Raw genomic sequence first — 24,645 nt, 5'->3', positions numbered from 1 at the left:
CAGTTTTCCAAAGTTTCTCAAGTTGCTCATGTAAAATCTCATCTTGTATTTGACGCTTCACTTCTGCATCTCCACACTGCAGGTTTACATCTGTCTCATTTGCTCCTAATTCTCCAACTTCACTCTCCTCTTTCTTCTCAACACCACCTTTCTGTCCTTCAAACTCTACAACCTCTGGCTCATCAACATAAAACTCCTTGTTACCCAGGCGAACAAAATTAACTGAACAAGGTCCACTATCTCCAGTGCCGCCCAAGGGACCCATAACTGTCCAACCCAACGAGTATCGCACCGCTACTGGCTCACCATGTCCACCTGACTTACATTCCAATGGGACAAACAATGATGGCTTCTCCTTTAGGCCTATGATAAGACCGACATCTGATGCACTTAACTCTGGCAAATCAACATCCCTTAAATGGGACCAGTTCAAAATGTCTTCTCTCTTGGGAATGCAACTGACTGACACTGGTATCTGCTCAACAGTTCTAATGTTCAACAATTCCTCTGACAGTCTGCCATCCAACGACGTAACAACAATATCTACCATGTGGCCTTCAACGTTCTTGGACCCTGTCACTCCTTGTAGCTCATAGTTACATCTTGAGCCCCATGACCCGAGGTCATTGAAAAGCTGTTCCTTGCACAAAGTCACCTCGCTACCGCTGTCTAGTAGCGCATACGTCTCCACAGTCCTCGTCCCTCCCTTGGCTGTAACCTTAACAGGAAGGACTCCTAGGCAAACATGTCTCTCGCCGGCCCCAGTTGCTACTGTCACAGAACTTGCACCTTGCCGTTCTTGAGTTGCTCTTTGGACTTCACCTGAATTACTTGCGGCTGCATTAACTTGTTGAAGATGATCTTCAGCATCAAGAGAGGAACCATGAGGGGTAACACTGGTAGAACTTACTCTCTCTGTCTGATCTCTGGGAGTGGGGTGTAGCAGAGTATTGTGATCCTCAACACAACCTCGCACCTGACACTTGAAGGCTTCCTTGGGACAACGATCTTTAAAATGTCCTCCGTTGAGGCATTTGAAGCACAGCCTCTTGCTTAACGCCAACCTTTCTCTTTCTGGATACGGCAGCTTCTTGAATTTCTCACACCTCCATAATCCGTGCTGTCCAAGACAAGCAGGACACTTTCAGTTGCAAAAGTCTTCTATATCAAGGCCAAATAATTAACATTTCATTCTCCTTTCTCCAAAATTACTTCCTTTTAAGTTGAGTTTGTTTCCTTAGCCAAAAATGCAGAAAAAATACCAATGAATAAGGAGGTGATTTACATGAGAAATTTCAGCCTAATTAGGGGGCTGGAATTTTGTTGTGACTACATGACCAAATGTAGATCTTTTCTCCTTTGCAACTGCCAGCTTCAGTGATTTCGTTACATTGAAAAAAACAATCACTACATATGTCCAAGGTCTCATTTCAGCCTGGGCTGAAATTCCATTCCAATTACATGGGCTTTTTGGAGCTTTTTCATCCTCGCATCCTGGGCTGAAATCTCAGCCCCTTCTAACTAAGCTGAAAGTCACCATGTAATCACCCCCTTAGAAATAAGGTTACATGTACAAAAGGAGGGCAGACAGTACCAATTATGCCAGTGCAAAGGGATCAGCATCATCAGGAGCAAGGCAGCTCGAGATTATGCCTGTACGACGCCTTTCCACTAACATATTAGCACCTTTTGCACTCCTTCTGCGTGTTGACTTTCGGTCAAGACTGTGCATGACCTGAGTTAGAGTAGGACTCTGCCACTGAAGTGAGCTTACACAAAAAACTTTCTTCTTTGGCCTCTCTGAGTCTGAGCTTTCATAGCCATTCTCACTGTTCGACTCGCCCTCCTCAGATTCTGACATGGAGTGTTCCGATGACATATAGTCTGTGGTCATGAACTTCATGTGCTGATCGTTGGCTTCTGCAGCCAAAGATGTAGAAAGGTTGAGAGCTTTCACTCTCTGGTTCTTTTTCTGTATTAAAATAAATTGATCAAAATTGTTCACAATTACACTAAATATGAAAGTCACAAATAGACAAGGTATGGGTTGAAATTAGCTTATTGATTCTACCCAGCAGAGCTCTTACAGATACTGGGTCTTGTTTAAAGCATTGCTATGGTATTCAACAGCAGAAAAACTCAAAATAGCTTGAATTTTGAATATTATTTACCCTATTTAGACGGCTTCAGGCTCTCTGTTGCTTTAATACATCCTGAGCTGCATTTCTTGATTTGTTTACCTCTTGTCGTCTCTTAGTTTGGAAATGTACACGCATAGCAGCTAAAAAAGAGTAATGTTGTCTTGTTGAAACACGGTAAAGGGTAATTTGCTTTAAATTTTTAACCATTTTAACACTTGTTATTAGGTTTATGTTCTTAATTTAAATTGTACTTTTACTTTTCAGAAGGCCACAAGTTTGTCAGTATTCTCATATACTGTTGTGTTACCCTCTTAAAATAAAACCTCTTAATTACTAAACATTTTGATATATAACTTGTGTATCTAAAAACTGCATGTGAGTGCAATGAACTGTTTACAACCAAAATCGGAAGAGGAAGGACTGTGGGTGCAGTTTATTATCCTCTTAACCAATCCAGTGGGTACCTGTAAGCAATTATGCTGTGGTTTTAATGTTTATTTGGTTTTAAAATATTTAAATTATTTTGATTTTCATTCTCCTTTGTCTCAGATTCTAGATTATGGTAATCAAGATCAATAATGGAAATAAAAATTAAACTGGTTTGATTAAAAAAATTTGTAAACCAAGGAAACAAATCAAGGTAGTGGTCAGGATGAGACTCAAACCAAAGCAACAACACTTGTTACAAAACATTTGATACATTAATTTTACAAGAAAGAAGAAAAAAGGTGAATTTACCTTTTATTGTAACAACTGGTGTTTCGTGGTCAGTACTCTGCACTCCAGCCAAAATTTGCTGATTTACAACCTTGTTTTCAGGTCCATCGAAGCTAGGAGATTAAATATAATTGTTTAAGCATAGTTTAAAATTCCAGCTGTAACCACTTCCACTTGGGGCTCTGCACAGGAAGAGATGCGGTTACATTAGGTACTAAACCATTAATTAGAAAGTGTATGCAGCTTTTAGACCTTCAGGGCTGTAAATTAGGGCTGGGGGGCAAGAGATTTTACCCAGCTGTTATGCATTTATCTGTGGCTTCTCTGATAGAAAAAACAATATTTAATAACATCAAAAACTGCATGGTGCATCCTTACTGTGTACAGTTTCAGTGTTAATAGCACACACATTGAAAATGGTCTTTTACTTTATGTACCAGAGGCAAGTCATCATCATCAAGTCCCACTGGATCTCCCTGCCATCATCTCGGCCAACAAGGCTTTGGTAAACTTCCCTAACATTGGCCTGTGGAATCCAAAATATATGTATAAAAATATATATATCATATGAAACCACCAACTGGGCATAACATTAAAGCTGGTTAAAAGGATTGTAAGAACTAGAATAAACTAGGGTTTTTCACATTTCTGATCGAGTAGCTAGCAGTAAGATCATCTTAAAACAACTATTTAGTCCCGGAACTTGTAAACAATGTGCTTAAAAAATACAGCTCACCTGGCGCCTTCTTTTCCCACCCATTTTGGCTTTGCTCTTCAAAAGGTCTTCGAGAAGGATGGTAAGAGAACAAGAATAAGCTAGGGTTTTCTGCGTTTCTGATCGCGTAGCTAGCAGTGAGATCATTTTAATACAACTATTTAGTCCCGGAACTTGTAAACAATAAGCTTAAAAACTTGGGCTCACCTGGGGCGTAAATGTGTGGCCAAGGCTGCGGATGCAGGGTCTTTTGAGGGGCCTTTAAGTAGCTGAGTGATTTCCCGGACTGGACTCTGTAGAAGTAGGTGAAGCGATTTGGCCGCCTTGTAGCTTGGCAAGCTGTAGCTGCAACTCGAGCTTCTTGATCTCGAGCTCTTGGGATTCTTTTTGCAGCTGAAGAGCTACTAGTGACGGAGGTATTCTTTGATTGCAGCCTACGTCACGCTTATTAAAAATCAGGCTTAAAATAGAAGTCCGCCATGTTGGTGGTGTGACACGCGTGAATTGGCAAGTAAAAACTATTGTTTCTGCTTTGTAATTCGAAAAATTTAACGATAATGCCTTATATGTGTGTCGTCAAGGGGTGCAATCACAATTCTAAATCCCACAAAGGTATTTGTGGATTCTATAGAATACCGCGTGTAAAAGAAAATGAAAACGAGGAAACAAAAAGTTGCAGGAGGATAGGAGACAGCAATGGATACAGAATATTTATAGACAGGATTAAGAGAAGATAAATCTAAACAATACTCGTGTCTGTGGACATCATTTTGTCTCAGGTACTTTTTGTATTCTGTGACTCGTTCAAATTTCCTTTTGATAGTTAAATCTTAAAAACGAGTGTGCTTCGACGAAATAGGGTCGCCATCAGCTCTATACGACTGCACTAATTCAGAGTGGGCACCTACTCACAATATGGGCCATGATAACATAGCTCCTGAGAGTGTGGGTAATGCTATGTCGAAATACAAATGAGCTAAAGAAAGGGAAGCTAACAAGAAACAAGCTGCATCGAAGAAAAGAAAAACGTCATGTTCAGCAACCTCTACAACTGCACCTGCTTTTGAGGTTTTTTCTGCAAGTGCCAGCTTTGTGGATGCTAGAGGAAATACTAGCGCTGAAGGTTTGCACAATAATGTTCATTTGATAAAACTCTTATATTTCAATACATATATATTTGAATGTTTTTCATTTATTTCAGCTGAGGCTATAGAAATTGAGGATATGGATGTGGATCCCCAGACCAAAGGCTGTCAAACTGATAACTGTCTTGTGGTTGACAGGTCATGTCAAACAGATATGACCTTGGCAGATTTTGATTCTCAACATGGGTACATCCAATCCATTACTACTGAGCTCCACGACTGGAAAAAAACTGCCTCGCAGTTGCAAATTTCTCAGAATGGATTTAAAGATAATGATCAGAAAACAAAATTTTACTCGGGTTTACCCAGTTATTTAATGCTGATTCATGTTTTCAACCTGTTGACTCCTAAGATATCAACAACTCCAATGAATGCACTGTGTCAGTTTCAAGAGTTTTTGTTGGTACTGATGAGACTTAAACCAAATCTACCTTTTCAAGATTTAGCATACCGATTTGGAGGTTTGGCATCAACTGCTACAAGAATCTTCTATCGGTGGATACCTATAATGAGTGAGTGGCTTGACTTTCTCATCAAATGGCCTGACAGGGAGAATTTAAGAAACAAAAATAGAAAGTGATAAATACCTAACAGAAAATAGTGGCATCCTAAAAAACTTGTTACCAGGAGACATTGTGCTTGCGGACAGGGGGTTCAACATTGCTGACAGTGTTGGATTTCATGGAGCAAGACTATATATTCCTGCCTTCACTAGAGGCAAGAAACAATTGTCTGCTCTGGAAGTTGAGTAAACGAGAAAACTGGCAAATGTAAGAATTCATGTGGAGCATGTGATTGGGCTTGTCAAGAGAAAATTTACTATTTTGCAAAGCACACTTCCAATTGAGAGCATAACAGCAAAGCAAGGAGAGCCACTTGCTCCCATAGACCACATTGCTACTGTCTGCTGTGCCTTAACTAATCTATCAGACTCAATTGTAAGCTGATGATGATTTATACAGTCTATATAAATATATGTATAGATATGACTTTGAATTATATTTTTAAAATATTTTCATCTTAATCAATTTTTGATGTTATTTTTATTATACTATTAATTTGTTTAAATATAATTCAAAGTTATATTGGTCGACCTGACTTAGTATCAAGCACTTTGTATGTATTTTTAATTGTATTATTATATTGTATATACATGTATTTATTCATCTTTAAGAAGAGAAGACTTTTCTGGATTCTAATATATTTATTTTTTATGATAGATGTAGTAGCATTTTAATTTAGTACAATAAGTTAGAATAATATATAAAAATTAATAACTGCAATAAACATATTAGAATCCAGAAAAGTATTTTGCCTTGAAAATTAAAACACTGATTGTAGATTAAGCACTATATTACAAAAATTATCAGAGCACTACATTATTTACATAATCCATTATTTACATATATTTACATGTCTTTATTCACGCTTTTCATAATGGCCGACGTTGCGCGCGCCTGGGAACGATTTTAACACGGAATCGAGGCCACCCAGTCATCCGAGCGTACGTGAGACAAAGAAACTACAGTGTCAGACAACAAAAGGTTTAACCAGCTGAATTTGATTGATTTTTTTATTGTAAAATCCGTGTTTCTATTATTGAGCTCTTGTTTGATAGTTCTTGTCTCGACTGGACACTTATTTTTTTAAAGGAAAATCGCTATGCCAAGCCACTGTTGCGTGCCGCTATGCACTACAAGAGGATACCGCGACAGCAATGGGAACAAAATCTCGTATTATACTTTTCCATCAAACTCTCAACAAAAAGATAAATGGATTCATGCTATCAGAAGAGATGAAGGGCCCGATTTCGAGATATCTACAACGACAGTGGTGTGCTCTAAACATTTCAGAGCGAACGACTTTAAGAAAACCCTAGCTGGAAAACATCTCCTGACGCATGGTGCCGTCCCTTCGGTATTTGCTTGGATTCGCACTTCACCAAGAAAACGAAAACCTCCAAAAGAACGGCCGTTTATTAACAAGGCGACCAGCAACCACGCTGAAAATACTACTGATGGTACACTAGAAGAAAACGAGGTGCAAGAAACAGATTTTACGATCGTCCCAAGAAGTGTGGACGTGTCCACGCAAACTGATCTCTCTGCACATGAGGCTCGTCTCTCAGAAATTATTGCAGAATGTAATCGAAAAATTGGAATACTGGAGTCAACAATAGAAGATTTAAGGCTAAAGTTGCTGGATGAGCATCGTAAATATGATTTACTTAAAAGTAAATTATTTACTCTAGACTCAATGAAAGCTAAAATCTCATCCTGTAGTACTGTTGCTTTTTATACTGGATTTCAAGATTGGGATGCCTTCACTGCAATTTATAATTATCTCGATCCGGGGGAAAAAGGAGAAAATATAAATTACTGGCTTTCAGGTAATACAGATACATCAGTTCTTGCTTATGATGATGATGAATGTGATGAAGTGTCCTTGAGCAAAAAGGGCAGAGCTAGATCCCTTAAACCAGCTGAAGAGTACTTTATGGTTCTGTGTAGACTGAGGCAAGGTTTTCATGAAGATCACCTGTCTCATCTATTTAATATCTCTGTAGCAACAGTGAGCAGGATATTTGTAACTTGGATGAACTATATGTACTTGAAACTGGGAACAATTGATATATGGCCATCTAGAACGACCATTGACTTGTATATGCCAGAAGCATTTAAAAGCAAATATAAGAGCACAAGAGTGATCATAGACTGTACTGAAGTGAAATGCCAGATGCCTAGCAGTCTTCAACTGAATGGGGAGCTTTTCAGCAGCTACAAGCACCACACAACCTTAAAGGGTTTGGTGGGTATCAGTCCTGGGGGTGCAATAACATTTGTTAGCCAATTATACTCAGGTTCAATTTCTGATAAAGAAATTGTCACTAGGAGTGGATTTTTAGATCTGCCTTTTGACGACAAAGATTGTGTGATGGCTGACAAAGGTTTCACAATAGAGGATGTGTTGCCCCTTGGTGTATCGTTAAACCTACCACCTTTCCTTGGACAGGATAGCCAAATGTCTCCTGAGGATGTGATCAAGACGCAGGAAATCGCCAGTCTGAGAATACATATAGAGCGGGCAATCAACAAGATAAAAAACTTCCACATTTGGGACAAAGTAATCCCTCTACACCAGTTTGGTATTGTAAATCAAATGTGGGCAGTTTGTGCCATATTGTGTAATGCCCAACCTAACATAATATCTGTTTGACAGAGTACACCAAAGTGTACAATAAAGTACTTGTTAATGTTGCATTACATTATTTTAATTCAAACTTATTAAAATCAACAGCATTAAATAGTAATACTGCACACTTTTGGTATCTGTATTATAACATTTGGTGTAACTACTAAATATTTCTTACTTTGCAGGAAACACAATTAACCAGTGAATAATAATTGGCAATGTTATTAGTTTTGGGTAGTGCTAACCAGGTTAATTGTGATCACTGTAAACTAATCTTGAGATGTCTAATGGAATTAATTAATTATACACAAGAAAAAATATTACCTTTTCAGAGTCTGAAATTTGCACAAAAGTCATTCAGAAAACAATATTTTAACATCAATAACTTCTGGAAAAATAAATGAAATGAAATAGAAATAAATTGAGAATGCATGTATAAACATACAATAAATCTACAACCTTAGTATTTTACCACTCTATGTATTAAAAAATATTTACAGTTTCTGAATTTCAAAAAGATATGTAGTTACATATGAATATCGTTATCAAATGTAACAATTTAAAAAGACATTTACACATAGCATTAGGCTTTGGATGCCTCAGCAGCAGCAAATTGAAGAAAGTTTTTAAAATAATATGTATACAGTTTATCTCTTAACTCACTCCAATATATTGAGTCAAACTGAATTCTTTGAATGTGCATGCCTACATTGGTGTCTACAATAAAATCACACCATTTAGCTCCTGTTATTGCCATCTGCCCTTGAACTTGGGCATAGTATGGGTGTGACTTCTTTAAGGAGCACTGATCGCCAATCTTTTCCATACAGAAGCAAGGATCTGAACAGGCATCAAGAGGGGTGACATGAAATTTTGTGTATGGGCATTTTACTTCAGCAAGGCCAAATTGGTCTGTACTCCCACAATCAATTACTCGGGCATCTGGTGACACACCAAGGATGGGATACTCTTTGCTTACAACAAATCCACATGGTAAAACTTCCACAGGTGTCTTTCTGTTGTACATAACTTTGTGGTACTGCACTAAAGCAATGGGTTCAAATTTAATTCCATGGCTTAGTGCTCTCGAGGTAATCTCCTTAAGGTGAATCAGTGATTCTGCAAATGAATCATGGTTTCTTTGTCTCTTTGAAATTACCTGAAACTTTGATGCTGTAAACCGTAGCTTTCGCTCCTCTTTCCATTTTTGACAATCAGATTGTTTTCTTGTTTCAATTTCAATTTTATTAATTTCATCCTCATCAACTCTTAGTTTCGAAATGATTGCTCTCTCATCGTTAGATAAATTAGTGGGAACTTCCATGTCACTTCCATTTAAATTCCGCAGTGGGAATCGAGGGAATTCAAGTGTATTTTCATCAATTGGCACTAGTCGCCTTGGAATACAGTCAATGTCTATACTGGCCTTGAAGTTTGATTCCGTGTAACCAACTTGATGGGACAAGTATGATCCTACTGAGCATTTGCCAAATTTTGTTTCTGTTACAGACTTCTCTTGATTGTCAGCTAGCATTTGAGAAAAACCCATATTTGGATTAATCTTAAACAGCTCTCTTTTAAGTTTTTCCTCATCAGTTTTATTATGAGATATTTTCATTCTTGCCTCGTAAAGGTTGCACTTTACTCCAGACCTGGTCCTCTCTTCATCAAGGTTGGTCTTACTGATTACCATTTCCATCACTGGTTCAGGGCATATATTGCTTCCTCCACCTTTCCTGTGCCATTGCTGCAATTGTGAGGTGCAAGCAAGCTTTCGTTGTTGACCTGATTCACTAGATAGATCCTCAGTGGAGGTACATCCGTTAAGGTAGAACTTGCATAGTTTGAACATAAGTGCTACAATGTGGTTGCAGTAACCAACTTTGCCTGCAACACAAGAGCAATGACCATACTCCACTTCTCCTGAAATTACACATAATGCCAGCTTTAAACTGTGCGGCGCTTCGTTCTTACGAAAACTATGACAGCAATTGGCCTTTACATAAAAGTACCTTTGGTCATGACAACAACGGATTTCCTCTAGATATTCGTCCTCGAGAAATGTTTTGGCCTTTCTCAGGCCAGTTGGAATAGAATGGTTATCTTTATTGGCAATGTTCTTGCCAGAATTCTTTATGTGGCTGTCCATTTGCGCTCTCGTAAATGCAGGCATGGCATCAAGCGACGAACACCAAGCTTTCAGGTCGTCGGGAAACCTCACACGCTCTTTGGATAAACGCTTGTTTATCAACTCGGCTTTACGTTGATTCTCAAGATATTTTCTCCGCTTGTATATCTGGTGTTCGCTTGGATCTATTAGATCTTTGTCTCTACCAGTTTGTATGAAGTCGTTTACTCTGTTTACAAAAATAAAAAATTATCAAAATCGATCAGAAGTGTTTTCACTAAGCACATAAAATGTTAAACGTACCTTTTCGCTAACTGCGCTTTAGTTTTAAGACCTTTAACATTATCTCCACGACATCTAAGCCAAAAAATTAATTCTTGCTTTTTTAACTCTTCTGGCTTACGGCCAGAAAGAGAGGACCCGGGAATATCATCTTCAGTAAGACTTGAATTTGCTCTACTGGAAGCCATGCTTATGACTGGATGGCCTCGGTTTCATACCCTAGATCCCAGGCCTAGCCGGGGGTCCGCCATTATGAGAAGCGTGTATGGCTTGCTGAAACACTGAGGGCACAACCATTTATCCTGTGGGATCTCTTTCAGCTGCACACAACTAGGATGATACCATTTAATTTTGCAGTTCATATTGTCACATCGTATCAGAGTACTGTCTTCAATCAGTTGCTGGCAAATACACCAATAGGCGTCATCATCATCTGAAGATGGAAGGTTCTTTGAACATGGAACAAGAGCTCTTGTGTACCACTTTCCCATTATTTCTGGAAGAATTCCATTAACAAAAAATTCCCTTGCTTCTCTTGTTGCAATAGTCCAAAAGTCAGGATCTGGTGCTATCCTTTCAACAAATAGCCCTTTAGTTGTCCAAACAATAAAGTCACAAAATTCAACATCACAGATGTGCAATTGAGCTCGTACTTGATAGTAGTAGGCATGCTTTTTGTCCAATGTAATACAAGCATCCCCCGGCAGATTGTTTAATTGTAGCAGCTGCATCAAAAGGATGGACATCACGTGCTTTGTAGGGGCACTTTACTTCGCAAATGCCTGATCCACAACACTTGCAACTAACCATGCCATCTGGTGATGCCCCCATAAAAGGCCACTGTAGATTTACATGGAAACCACTGTCTGACAAAGTAAAGTCTTCGTGATTTGCTTCCATTTTCCCCACAGATGCCTTTCTTGCCACATCCTCATATTTCATGCCCCATTTAGTTGCATCATTTGAGAACTTATGAAGCTCTGTGTAGTAAATACTTTTAATTAAACTTTGTGATGGCTTTTCAACTTTTGTGTGGCACACAGACTTTAACTTACTGGCTGTGATTCGCCCAGCTCTTTGCTGATACCATATCCTTGAATTTGATTGTTCTCTGGTAGAACTTTCAATCAGTAAGCATTGTCCCTTGTTTATGTAAATGGTAATTTCCTTTCCCTTTGACAGCAAGCTTTCAAAGCCTAATTTCATGTACTCTTCCTTAAAAAACTGTTCAGTCAACGGATTTGGGAGAGCTTCCTCTTGAGCCACAAACAATTCATTGTATGGTTCAATAAGGGACAAAATGGCAGGCTTGCCTTCACACTTGCTAATGTTAAAAAAAATTGTTTTGTTCCTCTGTTGTGGGTCTTATTCCCCTGTTTTTGTTCACAGGAAGGTCCCTTAATGTCATTGGAACCTTTCCTTTGTCAGTGAGGAGAGCATGTTTCTGTTTAGCTGATGACAAGTCCATTTCTGACACAGGTAAATATGGTATTTCCTTCACATGACATGGCATTAGCCATTTGTTTTCTGATCCGGTACAAGTCATGGAGTTCTGCATTCTTGCCCCTGTTTCACAAGCAAACAGCATAGCACCAATGTGAGAACACGCTTCACTCAGACCAGCCATACAATCGCTGTGACCAGTTCGCACAGTTTCATTTTTTTTTTTGCTAAAATCCATGCCTTTAAAGGAGTGTCGCGAGCTCTTTGAGAATGATTTACCTGGCAATAAGAAAAGGTAACTGTTATTAGCTTTATCTTCACAAAACAAGTCATAATAATGCGTGGTTTCTATTGCCACAGTGTACGTTTTTGGTTAGGTTACCCTTGCAAAAACAACTACTTTGTCTTCACTAACTTCTTTCATCTGCAGCACATTAACCCAGCCAGATACAAAAAAATTAAATGCATCCATTGATTTGTATGCCTTCATCTGTTGATTGGTAGCCCACGATGTTTGCAAGACTAAATAATTCACAATGTCCGGATATTCAACCCGAGGAATCATTGCAAAATCTTCAGAAAAATCAGACTTTTTCAGCGCATAAGGATCAAAGCCAATCTCATTTACTTTCTCGCAATATCGGTGTTTTGTTGGACCATCCAATAAGAAGAAATATTCGGAAAATTGAATGTTAGTGCTGAAAGCATTTAGGTGAGACGCCATTTCGTTAATGTGTTTACACCACCAGCATGGCGGACGGCAATGACGTAAGTAAGTTTAGTCACGTGTTTGCAATGGAAGAATACTCGCGGCAAGCTGCCGGTCAGGGGGCGGTGTTTGTTTTGCGTCCTGTCCTGTGAACGGAACTTGTGGAGTCGCTTGAGGAAGAGAAGGATCGTCCACAGGCCTTCGTTTTGGGACTGCGCCGGGATCGATCGGCGATTTCGAATCCTTGCGATGTTTTTCGGCGTGTTGGGACGGTGACGAGTCTAGCAGTTCTCGAGAGGCCTTGAACAATAAACTCTCATCGATGGAAGGCAATGTCTCCCATTCGTAATCCGTGCTGAGATGGCGCTGACTGTTGCATGTGGTCCGGGACGATAAAGCCATAGTTAGAGAAGCGAAAAAAAGGCAAGTAACGAAAAGATAAAGCAGACTTGAAAACTGGAAAAGCGAACTCGAACACTAACCTAGCAGACACAACTAGCTATCTAACAGCGTGGAGACGCGAACATGATACTCTTATTGAGCCATCCCTGTTATTAATTAACCTCTATGTAAACATAACTTTAGTTTAATTTGCAGAAATTCTTGCATGCGCTACCATTGATTCCTAGATTCCTTACAAACGATTCCTTGTGAACAATGCCTTGATAATGCAATGGGAACGTAATAGCGATGTAACTGATGCGACTGGCAACAATGTGATATAACTGATGCGATGCGGTAAAGAAAACTAAAAGAAAAACAGAAAACCTATTATTACAAAGGCGAGCTCGGTGCGATACGAAATTACAATACAAAAAAGCAAAATAGTAACTCTGAAAACTTACATCTGTGTCCTTGTTCCGTTAATGACATAAACCTTAGTCCTTTTAGCCGTAGAAATGTTCAACTCAAAGGACTAACTCAGCGAAAACGTTCTGAAACGTTCGACTAGCGTGGTCATACAGGACCACTCGGTCCCAGGCCACCGCAACGTAAGTTTCTGTCATGTCACGCAGTGTCACGCGCAATGCCGCCGTGACAAGGACAAGTCCTCGTTCGAGCTATCACTGAAAGAGGGAGTGGTGTCCAAATTGGTTGACAATCTGGTGTTCGTCGCTGTGACTGTCGTTGTGTTTACGCTAGAAGATGATGGCCGCGTTCGGGATTGCTTAGCCTGAGGCGTACTGATCATAGATGCAGACAATCTTGTTGGGTTACCATTTACATCCCTCAAGTTATGCATTTCGTTTACTCTTCGTCTACTCGCTTGGTTTGGGGTTTTTCTAGCCATATCTAAGAATCAACCAAGAGAAAAAGGCGTGTTTTTTCTCCTGCGTAAAATATTCTGCAACCGAAGTGAAAAACGGCAGGAAAGTGGCGCTCAAAATTTGAATGCGTAATTCAATACGTATCGCTCAACACAAATTGACAATCATTCGCTGAAATGCATGACGTAACACTGATGTTGTTAACCGAATTAACCAATATTAGCAGAAAATTATTATTTTTCGTGCAGTGTTTTTGACTACCAGAGTTTTCTTAAATAATAGACGAATAGTACTCTGACTTAAGAGACTTAATCCGACTGATCACAGTGTTACATTGGTGTACATAACGTACACGGTCAGCGGGGAGTCTTGATGCTCACCATTTACGTTCAAGTTGTCTTCGTTTCCTCTTCTCAGCAGTGACTTCAACTGTATACCAGGGCGCAGATGGACAGACAGTGACAACTCATTCTTTCACAGGAGCATGCTTGTCCAGTAGTGATCATAAGACTTCATCATAATTATTCACAACTACATGGAGATCATCCTGATGTTGAGGAAGAACAGACCTTTCGATATCACTTCAGAAAGAATTCATATCAATACGGCATAGATTTCAAGAAGAGCCAACCTCCTTTACAAATCTGGGCTTTTCTAGATGTAGAGTTGAATGAACAGCCAAGTGATCAGAGATGACAGGATCAGTTGTTTTAATGTCGTTAACAAAATGATCCATTGCATTAGATATTACTAAATCAAGAGTGTCTCCATTAGCATGTGTTTTCTCTCTGACATGCTGTACGAAATCAAAGGAGTCCAGGAAGTCCAGAAATTGTCTAGCGGTAGCATCATTGGAATTGTCGACATGGTTATTAAAGTCACCAACAATTAACAATCGCTTATGTCATAGATTAGTAGTAATATGTTCCAAAAGCTTAGAAAATTCCTCTAAGAACAACGACGTTGACGAGCCAGGAGGTCGATAGACAAGCAGAATTTTTACATAGTGCACCATGGATAGTTGAAAATCCATTAATTCAAAAGAGTGATATTCATCTGTGAGAGAGGTGTTTAAACGAATGCTGTTCTTAAATATTAAATGGGTGTGGCAGAGCAGAGCAACACTATCCATGATAGTTGTGAGTTTCTCTCGCGTTGGGAATTTTGCTAGAGTTGATGGAAACAATTAGTTTTCTGGTCAGGGCACATAAAGCAGAGAGGCCAGGCAACAGAGCCTCCTGTACCTTTTGGAAAGCTTGATTCATCGTTCAGCTATGCCATGGGAGCAAGTCCCACACCTCTTCATTCACACTTGAGACGCTCAGAAACTTGATATTCTCCTGTGGTGTGTATTTTTTGGTGTTCTCCTTAGCTGTGTTGGCCGAGAGGCCACCCATAAGCAAAGTTTTTGTGAGCTCTGCAATTTTACCCTTGATTGCTGAGGATTTTTTTGTATTAGGTGGATAAACCTGGATCAGGCTTTTGATGGTATTGTTCTGGCTCTCAGCCTCCAAGCTGGAGTGGCCATCAGAAACCATGTTTTTCTTGCTTGAGTTGAGTGTACAGCTGTTTACAACCACAGTGATATCTCCCGAGTCCTGCTGTTTATCAATGTTGTGTTCTTCATCTGATGTATCGTCCCGATGGAGAAGGTCTTCCTATAAGTCAGCAGGAGCTGTTGTCTGCGCCTCTGAGCCCTGAGTTAGTCTTGACAAGTTGCTTGTTAGGTTCTGGAAAACGTTCATCAGATTGTTGATGCTCATACTTGACTCCGCCATTGTCAAGCCTGAAAACTCTGCTGGCTATTTGTCTGGTATTGTTGACATGGAGAACGTTGTTACAAGTGGACTGAGCAAAGTTTTGCTCTGATAAAATTTAAAAATTGTAAGGAAGGAGCAAAACTATTGTCCTTACCATAGAAGACTGCAAACTGATTTCGGGCACCAAAAGCACTGATTGCCGTATTTATTCATGTTTGAGTCGAACCCGTGTATAAGTCAATCCCACATTTTCAAGGTCAAAAATGGAATTTTTCGTCATTTCTAGTTAAAGAAAATTCAGACAGATAGAAAGTTCCCAAATGTTTGATCTCTTATTTCTGAGAATGTATTAAAAACACAGTGAATTAAAAAAAAAAGCAGGGGAGCAAAATGTAACCGTGTGCTGTGAAGTTAAGTAGCACTTGTTTATATCACCACAATTCATGATTGGGGCAGTAATCACAAGATAGAATTGTACACACCTGGCAATCCTCTAAAACCACCTTGATGGGATCTTGGTTCATATTGCACTCTACAGGTCTTATGTAGGTGATTGCTTGACCTAATCCCACACAGTCATGTAGAAAGTGTAGAGTGTATCCTGAACTTGCAGGAGGAATAACACCTAATTCAGAAGGGCTTGGACCTCATCATAGTATTTCAAACCCTCCACTACCAATTAACTTGGGGTGCATACATACATACATAACCTTTATTTAAGTGTCTAATCGTTCTAGTGCCTATTGGCACTAATTGGGGACACCTTCAAGACTAAAAAAATCTAATTAAAAACTATGAATCTTAAAAGCAGGAAAATAACATTATTCAGACTAAGTACTCTTCTACACTTTAAAACCAAGTTACAATTTTACTCTATAACACTTTGTAGCAGGGTGCTGAATTCACAATGTAATATATGAGCTCAGACACTAAAAATGAATATGTGTAAATATGCATACGTCAAGTTAACCTAAGCATAAGCGACATTCACTCCCACATCCTTCAAGAAATGATGTTACATCCTTCTTACGTATAGTTTTCCTAAAAGTTGCCAAAGTTCCAATATTTCTCTCTTCCATGCTTAATTTTGAGCACAATTGTGGTCCAAGAAATCTAAGAGAATGTCTTTCATAAGTACTGTAAAAACTCGTGTATAAGCCGCACCCCCAACTTTCAAGCATGATTTTGAAAAAAATGGTAGGATGGTAGAATCGGGTAACTCGTACGGGCTATCGAAATTTTGCAGATATGTAAGTGGGCGGTCAACATCTTGAAGGGCAAACGGTTGTCCTCGAATTTGGATCACATTTTTCTTCAGAAAGAGCTCACGCTGTTTGGCGTTCCGAAAGGTCAGTTGGATCTCGCCGTTCGATTGTCGCTGAATACAGGAAATTTGCTTCGGGTCTACATCAGAAAGTTTCAGTGCTTCAAAAACATCGGTCGCAGATGGACGAGTTCGCGGGTTGACAAACGCAGTGCACGGTCGCTGCGGTACTTCGTTCTCTTCGTCTACAAAATATGCCACGGGTTCTTCACGTTCTGGTCGGCCAGCATCAGCGTAACTCACATTTTTACCGGTAGAAACATCAACATCAACAACAGATTCAAGGGACGAAAGCGCCGACGGCGCGGAATTTTTTTCACAACTTTGATCTTCACAAACTACATCTCGCACACCACTCGAGTGGGCGCTGGCCTCGGCCATCCTTTTAAAAACAATAACGAAGGGCGCCCGAAGGCTCCTGAGCTTTTCCGAAAACAAATTTGGCCGATCACCGTTCATTGATCTTAGCCAAAAGGCCAAGAAGCGATGATAAGAACAGATTTTTTTTTTTTTTGGTAAATAATAAGACTTTATTTACAGTTAAACCTAACTATTCTTACTTCACAATTGTTTGGTGACGGCAGAGTATGTCTAAGTACTGTCTTTGGACTAATGCGTGATAGTAGTGTCGCGTGCGGCGGGGTTCGTTTAAAATCAAATTAAAATTACTTTGCGGTCGGAATCTAATTAACTAATAAGGTAATAATGCGGTTCACCGCCAGTTCCATAGTGTTCATTATAAGCGTAAGGTACGTAATATACTTAATATACTGAGATGGTAACGTAGTGAGACAGATAAATAGACACTTATTTAATTAATCAATATTCTAGTGCTGATTTGTGGCGCCTTATTAAGTAATCAAGGTTCTAGGTCTAATTTGTGGCCTTGGGGCTTCATGTGATGATCGTAAGTCAATTAACGTGCGGTTTAACAGTGGGTGCACTAGTGGTCTCTTAATCCATTTAGACGGTAATGCAATCAGTCGGTGAATAGGGTAAATGGATCAGTATTGGGGAACGGTATTCAAGGCGATGTATGAAGGCAAAATAAAAGCGAAAAGGGAAAACGAGCGTGAAGGGAGAATACGGGGTGCCCGGGAAGTAAGCAGTTTATCGCAAAAGGATTTCTAATTGTCTGTTGGTGACAGTGCAAACAGTAGGAGTAACCCACACGCGGGTGAAGTTTTGGGGAGACAGGCGAAAATGGTCGGCGCGTAAGCGCAGCGAGATGTCAGCGTTGAGGGATCGTACAATGGCCCGCTCATCGTCGGTGCCACCGTGGAAGGTGGTTCTATTGCGAAAAGCCCAAAGCTGGTATAGGGTACTCTTAATTAGAAATCGCGCAAGTCTGTCCGCTTTTGCACTGGCGGAAGGCCACATGAAAAAGAAAATTGTGTTGACATTAACTACAAAAGTGGTATTTAGGAGGGCCGAGAGAGTGGGTACGAGTAGTGACCAGACTCGCTTGGCCCTCTTGCAGTTGATAAAACAGTGGGCAATCGTTTCTTTTCGGTTACAGAAAGCACATACATCTGAGGCAATGTAGCCCCAGGAGCGGAGGGAGTCCCGAACTTTAATGCCTTTCACGGCAATCAGCCACGCTATGTCATTTTTGTAATTTTCGGTGAAATCATCTCGAATTAGGGGCCAGTGGTTTGCGATGTCAAAGGCGGCGCCGGTGAAAACTCTCCACATGGGGAGGAGGGGAGGGGAGGTCACTGTTTCATTCAAAAGCGTGGAGTACAGAGACCTGGACGTAAGGCGAGATTTGTTTAGGTCTATACGCTTACTAAGGGACACTAAGTCGTTCCAGACTAAAGTATAAAAGGGGGTGGGCATTAGCGCTCGGGGACTGGAGTTGTCCCTGAGGTGAGCCCAGAGCCCCGCTAACTTGGATAATTGTGTACCGATAAAATACTTTAAGGTGTAGAAAACCTTGGCGTGTGAATGTTCAATATTTAATGCTATGAGGGAGAGTTTAAGGGCTCTCCCTTTCGTGTCAAAATCGATAACCCCAAGACCGCCGTCTTTGATGGGGGCGGAAAGGGTTTTGCGGCTAACTGGTTCAATTTTTGTGCCCCAGATGAAATGGTAAACCAGACGCTTAAATGCCGTTGCGACCCAGGGGGGGATGGGGAGGATTTTAGCCAAAAACCAAAATTTGCTCGCGCCGAGGGTGTTTACAATCAAAGAGCGCCCGACTAGGGAGAGGGAGCGTGATTTCCATAAATTCAAGTTGTTTTCTAATTTGTTTAAACGGGGCTGCCAATTGTCTGACTCAACCGAGACAGAACCGTTGCTGAACCACACTCCAAGGATTTTCATTTTATTAACCCAGGTGAGGCCTGAGGGGGTGTCGGGCCTAGACCGCCACGCCCCCAGCCACATCGCTTCAGTTTTCTGAAAGTTAAGTTTGGCTCCTGTGGCCATTTCATATCGGGAAAGAAGATGTAACAGCTGTTGGAGTGAACCATGATCTTTGACATAACACGTGGAATCATCAGCGTATTGACTAATCTTAAAGTGAGCGCTTTTTGCTCCGGGGAGTAAAAAGCCGGTAATACGCGGATGATCACGGATATTACAGGCCAACACTTCAGCACAGATCATGTATAAGAGGGGAGACAGGGGGTCGCCCTGTCGCACACCTCGATTGAGAAAAACTTTCTCTGTTTGATGGCCGTTGACTAAAATTTTCATTTGTGCGCCGTTATACAGGGTCGAGACCCATTGCTGAAAAATCGGGCCGAAACCAAACTTGGCTAAGGCGTTTGAGAGAAAAGCGCGGTCGACTCTGTCAAAGGCTTTCTCCTGGTCAAGGTTTAAGAGAATGCCAGTTTCCTGTGTGATTGATACATAGTCAAGAACATCGCAGAGGAGAGATAAATTTGTGTAAATGGTTCGGCCGGGAACGGAGCACGTTTGGTCAATATTAAGAATTGAGGGGAGAACTTTAGCGACTCGATTCGCCAGCGCTTTAGAGCATATTTTGTAGTCCGCGTTAAGGAGCGAAATGGGGCGCCAATTTTTTAAGTCTTTCCTGTCGCCTTTTTTAAAAAGGAGTCGGGTCACACTGCCGGTCATGGACTCGCTGAAAAAGCCGCATTGTAAGCTATGATTATAAACATCTAGTAAGTGCGGGGCCAGAAATGGCGATAAAATTCTATGGGCAGGCCGTCAGCGCCGGGGGTTTTGCCTTTGGAAAGGCCTATGCTAGCTTGTGTGATTTCGAGTAAAGTCAATGGGGCATCGCATGTCGTTTGTTCATCGCTAGAAAGGGAGGTCGGTACATGTGCTAAGAAAGCTTGTTGTGTGACATCATCCACCGCAGACTTTGAATAGAGGCGTCGGTAAAATTCGTGGTGAATGCGTTCGAGATCACGTTGCTGGGAGAACTCTGTGCCATTGAAATAAAAAAGCGAGGAAATACAATTCTTTTGGGCCCGGGTAGTTTCCAAATTAAAAAAGAAATGCGTGGGTTTTTCGCCCTCTTCGATCCATGGAGCGCGACTACGAGTTTTTAACGCCTTCATGCCGAGTGCAATGAAGGTGTTGAATTTCGCTTTCTAGCTGATCAATTAACTGCGGTGCTGAAGTGTTGCCGTCAATTAAGGATGTTTTGGCCTGAATGAGGCGATTTGTTAGACTGACTGACTGGTAATTCATAGACCGACTTCTGGTCTTACAATAAACCTGTGTGGCTGTTTTAACAATATCTTTAAGTGAGTCCCACCACTCGTAGAGAGAGGAAAATGTTTCCCGCAGGAGAATATGGCGGTTGAGGATGACTGTTACTTGAGAACAATAGGTTTCGTCATTGAGGAGAGAAGAATTAAATCGCCAAATGCCTGGTCCATGGGTTGGGATATTTTGTAGATCAAGGAATAAATTCACGGAGTCATGGTCAGAGAAAACGCAGGGGAGAATTTCGCATTTCAGCGAGTGGGGAACTAAAGCTTGGGTAATGAAAAATTGATCTAAACGGCTACCGATAGTCTTAGAGGCGTTAAACCACGTACATTGTTTGGTGCGGCCGTGGGTGCGCCGCCAGACATCAACTAATTGATAACGCGTTCGAAATTCTTTCAGGTCGGTGGAAGTGTTGACATTTCCGCCGAATTTATCAAGGTCGCTTTCAAAACTATTAAAATCGCCCCCTATAACTTTAATCGAATTGGGAAACATGTATTCGTGTAGGGTATTAAAGAACTCTTTCCTCTCTCGTAGGTTGGTGGGGGCATAAACATTAAGAAAATTATAACGCTGGTCGCCCAGGCGTAAAAGAATACTAATTAGTCGACCGGAAGTGTCCTTTTTCCATTGACTAACAGAAAATTGAAAATCTTTGGACATTAAAATAGCCACCCCACTTTGTTTGCCCAAGGCTGGGGACCAAAAGCTGTCGCCGGGCCATTTTTCGCGGAATTTTGCAATAGCCTCGGCCTTAGCGGCGAGGGTTTCTTGCAGAAAAATAATGTCGGAGTTCAAATCAAAAATAGCAGACGTTATGGCAGGGTCGCCCATGCCACGAACATTTAAAGTGCAGCAATTAACCTTGAAATTAAAGTGTCAAAAGGAAAAAGGACCGATCGGGACAAATGAAATCACGCTTAACAAATAAATTACTTACGATCCCTAGACTTTCGGTGTTTACGTGATCTTTTCGAGCGAGGTTCGTCTGAAGTATCCAGGGGATGGGTTTTTGCGTTCTTTATACCAGAGACCAAAGTGGGTTGCGTGGGCTTTCTGCCGGGAATACATGTGTCTGCAATTTTGGCAGGAAGTCGGCCAGAGTTGGGAATGTGGGGAGATTCACTGAATAATTCTTCGCTTGAAGACTCGTCGGTGTACAGGGTTTCGTCGTCCTCGGGAAACTCGGGGGTGTACACGTCTTGGGCATCTTCTAGAGGCGTGTTCACGAAGAGTTCGGGGGAAATGTCGGATGAAGGCAGAGTGGCTGAAGGCCCTGGTTCTGAAGGCAGTTCTGGGGATTCGAGGGGTGAATGTGCTTGGGTTGGAGCGGGGGAAGGTTCTTGAGTCATGGGTTGGTCTTCGTTTGAAACAATCGGGTCAGCTTGGCTGGGTTCAGTGGAATCTTCATCGGGCAGTGGGGAGATATCCTCGTGGGCAGGGGTTGTGTCCGGGAGGGTTCGCGACCACGAGAAGGGACAATGTTTGGCTCTGTGCTCGGAAGATTTGCATAAGTTGCACTTAATGGCTGCGGGGCAGGTCGCGGCTTGATGGCCAACTTGTTCGCAATTATAGCAGATCAGGTTCGTACAAGCGTTGGCCAAATGTCCGCGAAGGTTGCAATGGCGACATGTGCGCGGTTGGCCAGTGTAGCGAATGTTAATGACAATTTTCCCGAAGCGCATGAAGTTTGGGATGGGTTGGTTGATGCGAACGCGATAGTGTCGCGTTCCATCCTGAATATGGCGGAATTGTTCCTCGCGAAAATATCCACGGCGGTGGTGAATTACATCGCAAAAGTTCTCGAGTCGGTTGATGATCGTGGAGTCGGGCAATTCATAAGGCGCGTCGAAGATCTGAACGTACGTGAGCGGGCGGTCGATATCTTGTAGCGCGAAGGGCTGTCCATTGATTTGGAGCACGTTTTTCTGAAGGAAAGCCTCGCGTTGTTGTGCGTTTCGGAAGGTAAGGACAATTTCGCCGTTCGATTGGCGCTGAATGCAGGAGATGGCTTGGGGATCAACAGCGGCGTCACGGAGGGATTCAAAAAACTCTGAGTGTGTGAGGCGAACACGAGGGTTTAGGAAAGCAGTACAAGGTCGGCTAGGTAGTTCGTTGTCAGCATTGTTCACAGGGAAAGCGGGTGGTTGATCGTGGGCAGTTTGCGGTGCTGGGTTAGCGGCGGCAGCATAGCTTGGAGGCGAAGGTTGTGCGGAAGTCGGACGGTTGAAATTTTCATCAGGCGTAGAGAGCGGGGCCTCGGGCAACCCGTAATCTCCTTTCTCAATCACATCGTCATGAAATACGACGTCCGTCATCTTTTGAATTATTGAATGATAAGAACAGATTTTTTTTTTCTTTAAATTTTTATTCAGGATCACAATTGTTCACATCAGTTTACTATATTTAACTATGTACGTTACTTACTTTGTTTCCTTTTCATTACATATCCTTTACATCAATGCTTTTGCTTTCGACCGATATAGGTGACATTATATGGTGTCTTAAGTGACGTGTGTATTATCTAGACAGGGTCTAGATACTAAGCATTTCGTTTAAGCTATGAGAAAGGGGTGATAATCCTGTTGCGAATAATATTTAAGTGTTGACTTTTGATCTTGACTGGAGCTAACCTTCCTTTTAAAAGTTTCCTGTTGTGAGTTATGGAGAAGTTGACTTTTTATCTGTTAAAATTTCTGTTTCTGTTTTGTGTTTCAATTTTCGTGTGAGAGTAGTCATTATCCAATTTCCATGTGAGAGCATTCATCATCATCATCGTTTTGTTTTGTTTTTCAGAGCTCGTCTGAGATCATTTAGCAACATTTTGAACAAAGGGAAAAACCATTTCAGAGTCAACAAAATCACAAAAGGCTGGGTGTTTCCAAAGGGTGACAAATTGCTGGTGGGTCAGTCTATGGTACTCAAGGTGTAACTTAACAGACAGGGTCTGGGTGATGTATCGAATAATGGCCCGGGGGGATTCGGTGCCATTATGAAAAGTACTTTTGTTTCTAAAGATCCAAATACTGTAAATAATAGTCTTAATTAAATAAATAGCTATGCGGTTCGCAGTGTCATCAGTGTTCGGCCATAAGTAAAAGAAAGCAAACTTGATATTAGGGACAAATGCGTTACCTAACAGTGCAGTGAGGGTGGGTATAGAGTATGTCCACACCCCCCTGACTCTTTTACAATGTAGAAAACAGTGTTCAATTGTTTCCCGTCTGTTACAATATGCACAATTTGGGGAAGCTATGTATCCCCAAGAGCGAAGAGATTCTCTGACTTTAACCCTTCTAAGGGTAATGAGCCAGGCTAGATCATTTTTAAAATTCTCACAACTAGGATGTCTGACCTTAGTCCAGTGAAGAGCTAGATTAAAACTAGAGCCTGTGACTGACTGCCAAAAGTATGGTAGAATGGGAGGGGACACTGTTTTCTCCAAAAACTTATAATAAATCATACGTGAACTAAAGTCAAAAGTAGGGTCTCTCTGAACTGCTGTTGTTAATTCAGACAGCAAAGGTAAGATCTTTCTATAAAAATTAGTTAAAGTACTTGCCCTGGGGCCAGAATTATCACGAAGGCATGCCCACTCCGGTCGGAGTTTGGCTACCTGAGTACCAATGAAATACTTAAGAAAAGAATAAGATTTGGTGTCTGGATTATTTAGGCTAGCTGTAACATACGAAAGTTGTAAAGAGACACATTTAGAGGATAATTCTACTATTCCTAAGCCTCCCTCAGCAGCTGGTGCTGAGAGGGTTTGACGGGATACAGTTTCAATCTTGGATCCCCAGATGAAGTGGAAAATCAGAGATCGAAATCGGGTGAAGACCCACTCAGGGATGGGTAACAATTTGGCTAAGTAATAAAATTTACTAGCCCCTAAGACATTGACAATGAGGGTTTTCCCTATCAGAGAGAGGGAGCGAGATTTCCAGAGGTTCAAGTTCTGTTCTAACTTATTTAACTTTGGTTGCCAATTGTCTTGGTCAACCGACAGATTGCCATTTGTAAACCAGACACCAAGGATTTTAGTTTTGTTGACCCAAGTCAAACCATAAGGGGTATCAGGGCACGAGCGCCAGGCTCCGAGCCACATGGCTTCAGTTTTGGCTAAATTCAATT

At 41.1% G+C, this 24,645-nt stretch overlaps 2 protein-coding genes and 1 pseudogene across 2 annotated transcripts; 1 reads left to right on the top strand and 2 right to left on the bottom strand.

Moving 5' to 3' along the window:
- Positions 1-1,597: 1,597 nt before the first annotated feature.
- Positions 1,598-3,618, bottom strand: LOC149052729 (uncharacterized; annotated as a pseudogene).
- Positions 3,619-6,380: 2,762 nt separating this feature from the next.
- Positions 6,381-8,037, top strand: LOC149052728 (uncharacterized). Its single transcript, XM_089181604.1, has one exon. The coding sequence runs from the start codon at positions 6,381-6,383 to the stop codon at positions 7,932-7,934; it is 1,554 nt and encodes a 517-aa protein (XP_089037730.1). The 3' UTR covers positions 7,935-8,037.
- LOC149052727 (uncharacterized) lies at positions 7,964-10,539 on the bottom strand. The gene is made up of 2 exons (XM_089203785.1): positions 10,342-10,539; positions 7,964-10,267 (listed from the first exon to the last, which is right to left on the bottom strand). The coding sequence occupies exons 1-2, from the start codon at positions 10,506-10,508 to the stop codon at positions 8,494-8,496; spliced, it is 1,941 nt and encodes a 646-aa protein (XP_089059911.1). The 5' UTR covers positions 10,509-10,539; the 3' UTR covers positions 7,964-8,493.
- Between the last annotated feature and the right edge of the window lie 14,106 nt (positions 10,540-24,645).

This window comes from Pocillopora damicornis, chromosome 1 (genome assembly GCF_964200805.1).
Source record: "Pocillopora damicornis chromosome 1, jaPocDami1.2, whole genome shotgun sequence".
NCBI classification, from domain to species: Eukaryota; Metazoa; Cnidaria; class Anthozoa; order Scleractinia; family Pocilloporidae; genus Pocillopora; species Pocillopora damicornis.
Note: the sequence above shows the minus strand (reverse complement) of the source record. Positions and strands in the feature narration are given on the sequence as shown.

Excerpts from the sequence above, each read along its gene's own strand:
- LOC149052728 (XM_089181604.1), top strand. The coding sequence starts at position 6,381 with ATGCCAAGCCACTGTTGCGTGCCGCTATGCACTACAAGAGGATACCGC.
- LOC149052727 (XM_089203785.1), bottom strand. The coding sequence starts at position 10,508 with ATGGCTTCCAGTAGAGCAAATTCAAGTCTTACTGAAGATGATATTCCC. Across the intron at positions 10,268-10,341 it reads AAAGCGCAGTTAGCGAAAAG|AGTAAACGACTTCATACAAA; the intron begins GTACGTTTAACA and ends TTTTGTAAACAG.